We start from the raw sequence: 11,717 nt of genomic DNA, 5'->3' as shown, positions 1-11,717 counted from the left end.
AAAAAAAAGTTTTTCGTGTTGTTTTATTTTCTTGCTTTTCACATCAAATTCGAGTTCTACGACCCCTATTTAGTCAATTTGAATGGTTGATTGCCTATAAAATCAATACATTTTTTTTTTTCAATATTTCATCACCGCCATTTTAGCCGCCATCTTGTCTACCTTATGTTGACATACAAAGGGTAGACAGAACCCTTTTTGATGGGTACTTTTGAATTTTAGAGTACCAGTGAATCCTCTCGGTTTGTTGAGTTATGGCCGAGATTCAGCGAGTTGAAGTTACCGTTCCGACTTTTTTGGGGGCTTGGGTGTTGGAAAGTTAACAACCTCGGTCAAAACTTTATGATTTTTGCCTTCCTCACCTCAATGAGGAAAGGCAGGCCCGTAGCCAGGGGAGTGGGCTTCGGGCTGAAGCCACCCCCGAAATTTTTGGAAGAAATATGGGAGAGAGGGAAGAAGAAGACAAGAAGAAGAAGAAAATTTCTTCTAACACCCCTCCCCCCCCCTACCAAAATTCTGGCTACACTCCTGAGGAAAGGCTATAAAATCACTCGAAAAATTAACTTCTTTATTCGACCTCGTAGACCTACCTTCACATATACCTATCGACTCAGAACCAAATTCTGAACAAATCAATGGCAACATTTCAAAAAGCATCAGGTACAAACTATGCGTTTTGAGAAAAACACATTTGAATGTTGAGCATCCATTTTCAATTCCCATTTTAATATAAAAGCAAAATAAGATGTTCTAATGATAAAAAACGATGAAAAACGTTACTTTTATTGATACTTGATCATCCAAATCCAATAAAACATTATTTCCGTAATTTTATTTGAGAGAAACAAACATAACTTCTTTTGAAATCACCAACGTCTATATCACCCTGCTGTCATTGAGGGGGACGCTTTGTTATGATTCGTTTTTCTTCGCCGAATGTACATGGCGCTTTGTTCATGTTGCTTTTTTTTCGTCACGAGGTTCATGTAGTCTTTTATTTGACAGGTTGACAGGGCTATATAAACAAGGACTGCTGATGGCAGAGATTTTGTTTATGTTACTTTATTTAAAATCATTATTAAACAGACTTAACAAAAAACAGACTGAAGTAACTTTTGCTCATTTTTGGTGGAGAGGTAGCTTATTAGGAGTACTTTCAGAATATGCAATAACCCAGAAAATGTCAAAATGTACATGATGCCTTTTGAAATGTTGCCGTCGAAATGCTGTACGTGTGTATGTCTGTAAGTCCGTGCACTGAAAAATATGCACTCGATTATCTCCGGATTGGCTGAACCGATTTGGACCGTTTTGGTCTCATTCGATCCGTCTTGGGGTCCCACAAGACCCTAGTTAATATTATGAAGTTTAGAAAAGTACTTCAAAAGTCATGCTAAAAAAAAGATTTTATCTAAACTTCGGAAGATTGTAAAAAGAGTGGTTTTTGTAAGAAAACCCGTCACGCTGTATATTATTAGAAAGGTATTTGGTATTTGCGTTCAAAAGATTGAAGATCTGACAACCCCAAAAAAAGTTATGAGCACTTAAGTGTTATTTATACACATTTTTAAGGCCGGATCTCTAATATTTTGATGAAAAAGCTGTTCGGATCTATCATGCGACCCATCTTTGGATTGCTAATCAAAAGACCTTTCCTACAAGCCCAAAAGATTAAAGATCTGACAACCCTATAAAAAGTTATAAGTACTTTAGTGTTTTTTATACACTTTTTTTAGGCTGGATCTTAGTTATTTTGGAAATAAGTGTTATTTATACACTTTTTTGAGGCTGTGTAGTGTATTCACTTTATGAATGCGAGGAAGGCACCAACCACCTCAAGGTGGATTAAGTAACGTTTTTTACAGGAATTTCGGAATCTTGCAAATTTAACAAACCTGTTTTGGAATACATAACTAATAATAGGATAAACCTGTTTATTTGTCCTTATAAAACGCACGCGCGCATACACACACAATCACGTGCGAAAGAACATCATCATTATTTTGCTGCTGCTGCCGTAACATGTACAATTTCGCGAGTTTTCTACTCTACTCTGTTCATCTTCATTCAACTTATTAACCTACTGAAAAATTGGCAGTAAAAAAGAAACAAACACAAAAATTGCATTAAACAAAAAAAAAAGTGAGGAAGCTTTTAGTATAATCATTTAGTTTCGTTCGTCTGGGGCTAACAGTGGATGCGGTTCAGCTTGGATTGCGTTTCGCGCAGCTGGTCCACGTGCTGCTGGCCGTCCGGTTTGGTGTACAGAATGCTCAGACAGGCGGAGATGAGGTCCTGCGATTTGGCGACCACTTTTCGGCGATCCTTCAGAGGGACCAAGCTGGGCTGGGAGGCGACGATCGAGAGGAGCTTCGAGGTGGACCTCACCAGGTACAGTTCGTCCTCCTCGGTGACCCAGACGCGCTCGTTCATGGAGATGAGTCTGGAATGGAGGAATGGAGAGGGTGATTTTTTGTTTGTTTTAGACATGAGCAATTCTCTACCGAAACCGGAAATGGATTTTATTTGTATTATTTGATTTTTCCCAAACTTAAAAACCATTTTGTGTCATTGGTTCACTCATACAAGTCTCCATACAATTTTGGCAGCTGTCCTTACAAAAATGGTACGTAAATATTCAAACAGCTGTAACTTTTGAGTGTATTTTCTGATCAATCAAGGTATTGCAGGGTGGCCACCAGATTTGGATTTTCAATTTCCCTGTTTTTTCCCGGTTTTCTCCCGAGGCCAGAAGGAATTTTTACATATTGTTTTGAATCAATTTTTTTTTTATAGACTGACGTTAGTATCAAAATACTTTTTGAACGCATACACAACGTATACATTTGGTTCAATATTTTTATTTCTCTAGAAAGCTTTTAAATTGAGTACAAAAAGTAAGAAGCCGTTTTTAACAGTTTTTATTCCAAATCCTTAATTTCCACAATGCTTGTGATTTTTCTTCACAATTTTTCTTAACTTAAAATCAATAAAAAAAACGTTTTGTATTAAATTTAAGAATTGCATAAATTATTACTGGAAAGCAGGAAATAGCATTTGAGCAATTCTCTACCAAAACCGGAAATGGATTTTATTTGTATTTTTTGATTTGGCTCAAACTTTGTGGGGGCCTTCCCTATGACCAAATATGCTATTTTGTGTCATTGGTTCACCCATACAAGTCTCCATACAATTTTGGCAACTGTCCATACAAAAATGGTATGTAAATATTCAAATAGCTGTAACTTTTGAGTGAATTTTCTGATCAATTTGGTGTCTTCGGCAAAGTTGTAGGTATTGTTGAGGACTTTTGAGAAAAAAATAGGTACACGGAAAAAAAAATTTGCAGATTTTTTTATCAACTTTTTTTTCACTAAAACTCAATTTCCCAAAATACGTATTTTTTGATTTTCGAGATTTTTTGATATGTTTTAGGGGACAAAAATCCGCAACTTTTGAGCCATAGAGAAACATGGTCAAAAAATCTGCCGCCGAGTTATGAATTTTTGAAAAAAAAATGTGATTTTTGGAAAAAATCGAAGTTTCATGCAAAAACAAGTTTGACATTATTTTTTAATGCAAAATTGAATTTGCAATCGAAAAGTACTTTACAGATTTTTTGATTAAGGGCTCCGTTTTCAAGATATAGCCACCGAAAGTTTGATTTTAGCGAAATATTTGCAGTTTTTCAATTTTTAAAAATAGTGACCATGAGTGACCATTTCTAAAAATATTTTTTTTGAAAAGTTCAGAAAATTTGCTATAAAATTGTCTAAGAGACATTGAAGATTGGACCTCTGGTTGCTGAGATACAGCGGCTTAAAGAAAAAGAAACACGAAAATTGAAGTTTTCTAAGTCTCACCCAAACAGCCCACCATTTTCTAATGACGATATCTCAGCAATTAATGGTCCGATTTTCAATGTTAATACATGAAACATTCGTGAAATTTTCCGATCTTTTCGAAAAAAATATTTTGAAATTTTTTAAATCAAGACTAACATTTTAAAAGGGCCAAATATTGAATATTACGCCCATTTAAAATGCTAGTCTTGATTTAAAAATTTTCAAAATATTTTTTTCGAAAAGATCGGAAAATTTCACGAATGTTTCATGTATTAACATTGAAAATCGGACCATTAATTGCTGAGATATCGTCATTAGAAAATGGTGGGCTGTTTGGGTGAGACTTAGAAAACTTCAATTTTCGTGTTTCTTTTTCTTTAAGCCGCTGTATCTCAGCAACCAGAGGTCCAATCTTCAATGTCTCTTAGACAATTTTATAGCAAATTTTCTGAACTTTTCAAAAAAAATATTTTTAGAAATGGTCACTCATGGTCACTATTTTTAAAAATTGAAAAACTGCAAATATTTCGCTAAAATCAAACTTTCGGTGGCTATATCTTGAAAATGGAGCCCTTAATCAAAAAATCTGTAAAGTACTTTTCGATTGCAAATTCAATTTTGCATTAAAAAATAATGTCAAACTTATTTTTGCATGAAACTTCCATTTTTTCCAAAAATCACTATTTTTTCAAAAATTCATAACTCGGCGGCAGATTTTTTGACCATGTTTCTCTATGGCTCAAAAGTTGCGGATTTTTGTCCCCTAAAACATATCAAAAAATCTCGAAAATCAAAAAATACGTATTTTGGGAATTTGAGTTTTAGTGAAAAAAAAGTTGATAAAAAAATCTGCAAATTTTTTTTTTCCGTGTACCTATTTTTTTTCTCAAAAGTCCTCAACAATACCTACAACTTTGCCGAAGACACCAAATTGATCAGAAAATTCACTCAAAAGTTACAGCTATTTGAATATTTACATACCATTTTTGTATGGACAGCTGCCAAAATTGTATGGAGACTTGTATGGGTGAACCAATGACGCAAAATAGCTTATTTGGTCATAGGGAAGGCCCCCACAAAGTTTGAGTCAAATAAAAAAATACAAAAAATAAAAATGGTCGAAATCGGCTGATTTCGTAGAGAGTTGCTCATTTACAATGTTGGGTATGGGTATGGGTAGAAAAGATTTGCAAAAGACAAAAGATTATGCAAATACTCTTCAGTATTTAAACAATCGGTACCTTAAAACATTTTTTTGCTGATCGATTTAGTATCTTCGGCAAGGATTTAGGTATTGATGGGATGATTTCTAGAAAAAAATGTAACTGTCAAAAAAAACCCCTCTGAGTTGGCCTGTACTTCAACCCCTCATCGCGACTCCCAGAGCGCGGTAACACAAACATAATTCTCGATACATCCTTTGTATGAGCCGTGCTAAATTTATTGAAAAAAAAGAAAAAGTAAACATGTTTGGATGTTTTTAAATTTTTGAGTAACACAGAATGGTAAAAAATCAATTGACCGTGCTGCGATTTTCTGAACAACACGTCCGAAACAGTCAAAATTCAGTTAATCTTTTTTTTACGGAATTTTCAGATAAGAATTAAATAAAACCCAACAAAAACTAAATTTTTGTGTTTGAATGAAAATAAAATGTGACTGTTTGTATTGAAATGACTATTATGCAGTTGAACTCTGAAAATATTATAATTTTAAAATATCTGAAAATTTTATTTAAAATTTAAATTACAATTTTGAAATAAATAAAAAAAAAAAGATTTTTTTTTAAATGTTCTGAATTTTAACACAATTTGATAGGCATTTACTGCCGTTCTACGCATAATTGTCCCATGTTCAAAAAAGTGCAACTGAGAAAAACGCGATTGAAATTTTTCGACCGTTTTTTTGTGTTTCTACGCATAATTGTCCCGTGGGTCCATATTCACCCCATATGTCCCTGATCGCCCCAGTTAGCAGTTTATCACTCTTATTTGTTATTCTCTTGCTTTACAAAAGGTAAACAAGACACAATGCTTTGTAAAACTAATGATTCCGCGAGGGAAAATACTTGGTGGGACAATTATGCGTAGAAGTACAACGATGGGACAAACAGACTTGGTGTTGTTTTTGATGAGTTTCCTAACAAAGTACTAGATTTTATGTGTTTTTCGAAAAGTAAACGTCAAACTAAACCAAAAAGTTTAGAATCGACCAAAAATGACATGGGACAATTATGCGTAGAACGGCAGTTTAACTGTTGAAAGATTCCCAAATAATATACATATATATATCTTAAATACCAAATATTTCCGACATTTTTAAATTATACAAAAGTACTCAAATCTGATTTAAAAACACAAACACAAAGTTTCATAGCAATTTGTCCTTAATAATTTGTTTGACTGAGAAAGCCAAAAATCATCTTATAAAATACTACTGAAAACAGATTTTTGAAATTCCACCAAATGTTTTACAGTAAAAATTGTAAACCGTCTTTCTTGATTATCCGAAGGTTTGAACAATAAAAAACAATTCGTATTTTTTTTATTTTCTTACTTTTAACATCAAATTCGAGTTTTTGAGAAAAATCGAAATTTTATACAAACAAAAAATTTTACCTTATTTTTAAATGTAAAATTGAATTTGCAATCGAAAAGTACTGTACAGATTTTTTGAAAAAAGGCTCCGTTTTCAAAATATAGCCACCGAAAGTTTGATTTAAGCGAAATATTTGCAGTTTTTCGATTTTTAAAAATAATGATTATTTCAATATTTTCCAAAAATTATTACTCGGCGGCAGACGTACCTATTTTGTAAAATTTAGTTTTTGTTAAATAAGGGTAATTAAAAAATCGGCCTTTTTTCTGTACCTGTTTTTCTCTGAATAGTCCAAAACAATACCTAAAACTTTGCCGAAGACACCAAATTGATCAGAAAATTCACTCAAAAGTTACAGCTGTTTAAATATTTACGTACCATTTTTGTATGGACAGCTGCCAAAATTGCATGGAGACTTCTATGGGTAAACCAATAACACAAAATAGCTTCTTTGGTCATAGGGAAGGCCCCCACAAAGTTTGAGCCAAATCAAAAAAATACAAAAAAAATAAAAATGTTCGAAATCGGCCGATTTCGTAGAGAATTGCTAACATGGGAGTTGTGAAATCTTACCTCGAGTAGATGTTGAGTAGTGCGTCCACGTCCAGGTTCATCTCGATGAGGGTTTCCGGGACGGGGGATTCGAACATTTTGAGCCGGAAGCAGCGCAGTTCCAGTTCGCGCACGATGAAAGCTAGTGGGAAGCAGTGGCCGGAGCTTTCGTACTCCAGGGCAAGGCTTTTCACCTTGGAGAGGAGGCGGCGGCAGCGTTCGGTGTTGCTGTCGGGTCGCTCGAGCTCCTTGTCCAGGATGTGCGTCCAGACGGACTCGATGAGGAGGGGGTCGTTGTGGTGGGAGCAGTTTAGGATGGTCAGCTTGCACTCCCACAGTTCGTACCGTTCGGCAAAGTCCGAGTAGAGCTGGGTGAGGTTGAAGAGGGTTCCGTTGAGCTGGTTGATGGCCTGCCGGGTGGCGTTCTTGTCCGGGATGATTGACATGGCGTCGAGGACTTGCTTCTGGATCTGGGCCACTTCGAGCTTGTCTTCCAGGTCTTTGAGGAGGACGCCGTTGTGGGCGGAGTAGCCGACGGTGTCGCTTCGCATGCACATGACGGCGCGAGCGAGATATTCGATGCGTTGTTGTAGGGTCATGGCGTCGTTCCGGATGTTGGCGAGTTTGTCGAGCATTTTGGAGGCGGGCGCGTGTTGGCCGTTGCGTTCGTGGTACTTCCACAGCAGATCGGCGAGCACGAGGTTCTCCGGGGTTCGGTTGAAGGCCCGGCCGAGGAAGTCACCCAGCGAAGGTTCGCTGATTTCGAGCAGTTCTCCGAGCAGGTTGTGCGACAGAAGCCACTCGTACACGGCGATGTGAAGCAGCTGATCCTGGCACTGAAGCGCTAAGCTGATGATGGAGATCAGCTGATTGTTGGCCAGCTTGTCCCGGTCGGCACTTTCCAGCGACGGGTAGATGCTGGATATCTTGCTGTTGCACACGTTCGTGAACACGTGCTCCAGCATCAGTTTGATCTCCCTGTAGCAGTTCATCCTGCTCTGGAAGGCCACAAACCCTTCCTGGTCCTCGACGGGTTCGTTGTTCCGGTAAAAGTGCAACGCTGCCTCACTTGGATCTCCCTTCGCGGCACAAATCGAACACAGCTCAATGACTCCACTGTAGAAGCCAGCCTGCGTAAACTGCTGACAAATCGAAGTCAACGGCAAGTTCGGTGCGGCACTCTTGCACAACTGCAGCGCCGTCCGCAGCCGTTCGTCCTTCTCGTCCGGATCGGTGCAACTCTTCGACAGCATCAGGATCTCCGTCGCCTTGTGCGACACGGCGTCCTCATGCCGGTACAAGTTCGGGCAAACATCGCGCAACTTCGTCGAGATCGACCCAACACTAGCATTGTCGTGAAGATACGAGTTGATCAACGTCACAATCAACAGCCCGCAAATGTCCGACCGCGACAGGATCAAATCCCGGAACGTGCAGCTCTTCAGCACATCCTGCTGCTCCTTGCTCAGCTTGGACACCAACAGATGGCACTGGTGCTCGCACAGAATCTTCCACAGCGCCAACACCTCGCACGAGTGCTTGATCAATCGAATCAACGCGTCCAGCGACTTTTTCTCCTCCGCCATCGCCTCGTCCGCGGACATCTTCTGCTGCCCACCGCCGTACGGACTCTGCATCCCTTGGTGCTGTTGCATCTGCTGTTGCTGCTGCTGCTGCAGATATCCACCCGGTCCCATCAACCCACTCGCGTTCGTCATGTTCTTCCCCACCAACCCGACCAAATTGCTCAGCGTGATCGACTCCAGGAACCGCTTGATCGCGTACAAATCTTCCAGCACCTGGGCGCAGTCCTGCTGGCCGATGGAGCTGTGCAGCTTGTCGTTGACGCAACGCCGACGCCAGATGGACCGCAACAGACGGGACATGTGCAGATACAGTCCCGCGTGCTTGGCCGAGTAGTGGAAGTTGGACCCGTCGACGGCCATCGACGACGTTTGCTGCATCGCTCCCGGGAACTGGGTGTTGTTGTTGAAGCTGTGGTTAAGCGAGCCGGACGGGCCCGGGCTCTGCGGAAACTGGGACTGCTGCATCAGGTTCTGCTGGATGGACGGACCTGGCCGGGACGCCGTGAACGGCGTGGACATGTACATCCGCGGACCCCCGGGCTGGGACTCTACGAATCCACCCGAGGGAGAGTTGAAGCTGAGTGGGCGTGCCGCCGCCGAATGTCCTCCCATGTAAGCTTCGAAGAAGGGTTCTCCGCCGTACAGGATGAACGCCTGGGCGGCCCAATCGCCCAGTTCGGTGCCCTTTAAGGTTTCGATGCACGCCAGCAGCAGACTGGTGGCGCAAGCTTGCGGCTCCGACTGCACCTGGAAGTACGCTTTGACAGCCTCGTTGTGCGGGCCGTGGCATGCGAGCAGCAGCTGCTGGAGGATGTCAACGGACTTCAGTAGCGATACGATGTGAACGCCCTGGTTGGTGAGGAGAGCGACCTTGCGGGGAACCTGCGCTGCGCGAAGCGGAGTTTCTACCGTGATCTTGTCCTTTGGTTTGACTTCGGCAATTGCCCAGACCTGGCCGTCCATGGTCATGACGGTGGATGACTCGACCAGGTTTTGCCGTGACGGGAACGGCTCCGAGCTGAGTGACCACAGCAGGTCCTGGTCGGGTTGCGGGGTTGAGACCATCAGGAGGGAACCCTGGCTGTAGAAGGCGGAGTGCACTTGCTTGGGCTTGCCGACGGTCGTGTTGGGAGTGTAGCCTGGGGGAAGTCGGACGTGCAACAGGTAGAGGCCTTGCGGACGCTGCGATTGTTCGTGCGGCGCAAGTCCAGGCTGCCCGGAAGCAAATTGTTGCTGCTGCTGCTGTTGCTGGATGCCGTACAGAACGGGCACCGTCGAGAAATAGAACCGAACGCCGGTTTGGGTGATAGCGATCAGATGGAACTGGGGTGAATCCTCCTGAGAAAGTGAGCACAGCGCGGTCACCGGCTTAAACACCGAAGGCTCGATGGTTCGTAGAATGTTTCCGGCGCTGAACACGATGTCGTTCTGAGAAATCCGAGCAATTCGCTTCACCGAGTTGACATCCGTTCCAATATCCCACGCCTCAATGGCTCCCTTCTCCGTCAGGGCGTACAACAATCGACGCGAGTTGTCCATCGTGAGCTTCGAGATGGAGTCGTTCTCGGAAAACACCTTGAAAATCCCTGGTACCAAATGCGACATCAACCCTTGCGAGTGATTGATTTTCTTACAGCGCTTCCCGAACCAGTTCGATTCGGCCTGGTAGGAAATCTCGTACAAACAACCGTCGCGACCTCCCAGGAAAATCCGTCCATCCGAGGTTCCTTCGATGCACGTGATCGCCACGTTGTCTGTATTCAGCACGAAGATCGGCTTATTCAACAGCTGCATCTCCTCGGTCGTGCTCGTAATTGACCGATTCGGAGAGGCATTCGAATCGCCAAAGGTCACTCCTAGAATTACGATTTCCACCGGCGTGGTCAACACCAGCAAATACTTGACGTCGGCAATGAAGACACCCGGCTTGGGAACCACCAAACCTACGCTCACAATCAGGTGCGACAGTCCGTCGAAATAGGCCACGTCCCGAGACTGTTCGTACGTCCAAATCTGAAACGAATCCGTTGAAAATTTTCTCTCAAGAAATCAACACAAAAGGCTTACATAGATATCGGAATCGATGGTCAACCACGCTCGACCAATCTCCGGAAACAGTCCCATCATACAGTGGCATTTAATATCTGCAAAAAAAGCAACAATTTAACAAAATCCGTCGAGACCAAATTCAAATAATCCGCCAACTAACGCTTAAAGTGCTCCATTATCTCCGGCGGGATCGGGATCTTGTTCACCGTGGACAGCTGGTTCAGGTTCTTCAGCCCCAGCGACAAACTGGACAGGTTCTGGTAGTCGTAGTCGTTCAGCCCGCTTGCGGTGGCCATCCCCGACTGCCGGATTCCGGTTACCTGTGCGGAAAAGAGGAAAAACAACCAGAAGAGGTTATGTTTACGAACTTTGGTGTGTGAAAACGCAAATTAGGAGGCGCAACAAAACCCACCTCCAACAGTCCCGGTGTGGAGCAATCGGCGAGGTCGTGCCGCTCCAGCATGGTGCCGGCAAACTCGAGCGAATCCAGCGCGTTGGATTCCGATAGACTCATGGTTTTGCGCGGAGTTGTCGGCGAAGTCGACGTTTAAGTTGAAAAATCCCCTGAAGATACCGAGTTCACTTGGGTCCCTAACAGTTAAACCGCTACCGGAACACGTTCTGGACGAATCGCCGGCACTGTAGCGCACTAATCACCAGTAAATTCCTGGTTTTTCACGGCAAAGTTGTAGACGCGCTGCCCGCAAACTTGCAACTTTTTGGAGTTGTTTTGTGCGTGACAGCAGCTGTAAAAATCAACGGACGGCGGGTTTTCGGTTTTGCGAACTGTCAAAAAAGAATGAATCAAAAGCATCAAAATGAATGAGGTCAACTGTGTTGACCTTTTCATGCACGCTCTTAATAAAATCTGAATGTGCACCAGGGATGCCACATGATTTTTTAAAATGTCTGTGAAAAAGTCTGTGTATGTCTGTGTCTTTGTCTAAAATTCAAATAAATCAATTTACAGTCATTGAAATCTATCAAAAATTGTGTTTTTAAGCATTTGAAGACTAACCAAATAGGGGAACAGCATCTAATTCCAGCGTGCCTCTAATGTTGGCAGGTCAAAACTTTGACATTCAAT

At 41.9% G+C, this 11,717-nt stretch overlaps 1 protein-coding gene across 1 annotated transcript; it reads right to left on the bottom strand.

Annotated features, from left to right (window-relative positions):
- Positions 1 to 1,906: 1,906 nt before the first annotated feature.
- Positions 1,907 to 11,281, bottom strand: LOC120429868 (nuclear pore complex protein Nup154-like). The gene is made up of 5 exons (XM_039594945.2): positions 11,043 to 11,281; positions 10,791 to 10,950; positions 10,649 to 10,725; positions 7,017 to 10,594; positions 1,907 to 2,443 (listed from the first exon to the last, which is right to left on the bottom strand). The coding sequence occupies exons 1-5, from the start codon at positions 11,142 to 11,144 to the stop codon at positions 2,188 to 2,190; spliced, it is 4,173 nt and encodes a 1,390-aa protein (XP_039450879.1). The 5' UTR covers positions 11,145 to 11,281; the 3' UTR covers positions 1,907 to 2,187.
- Positions 11,282 to 11,717: the final 436 nt, after the last annotated feature.

This window comes from Culex pipiens, unplaced genomic scaffold (genome assembly GCF_016801865.2).
Source record: "Culex pipiens pallens isolate TS unplaced genomic scaffold, TS_CPP_V2 Cpp_Un0015, whole genome shotgun sequence".
NCBI lineage: Eukaryota > Metazoa > Arthropoda > Insecta > Diptera > Culicidae > Culex > Culex pipiens.
This window is presented reverse-complemented; position numbering and strand designations above follow the sequence as displayed.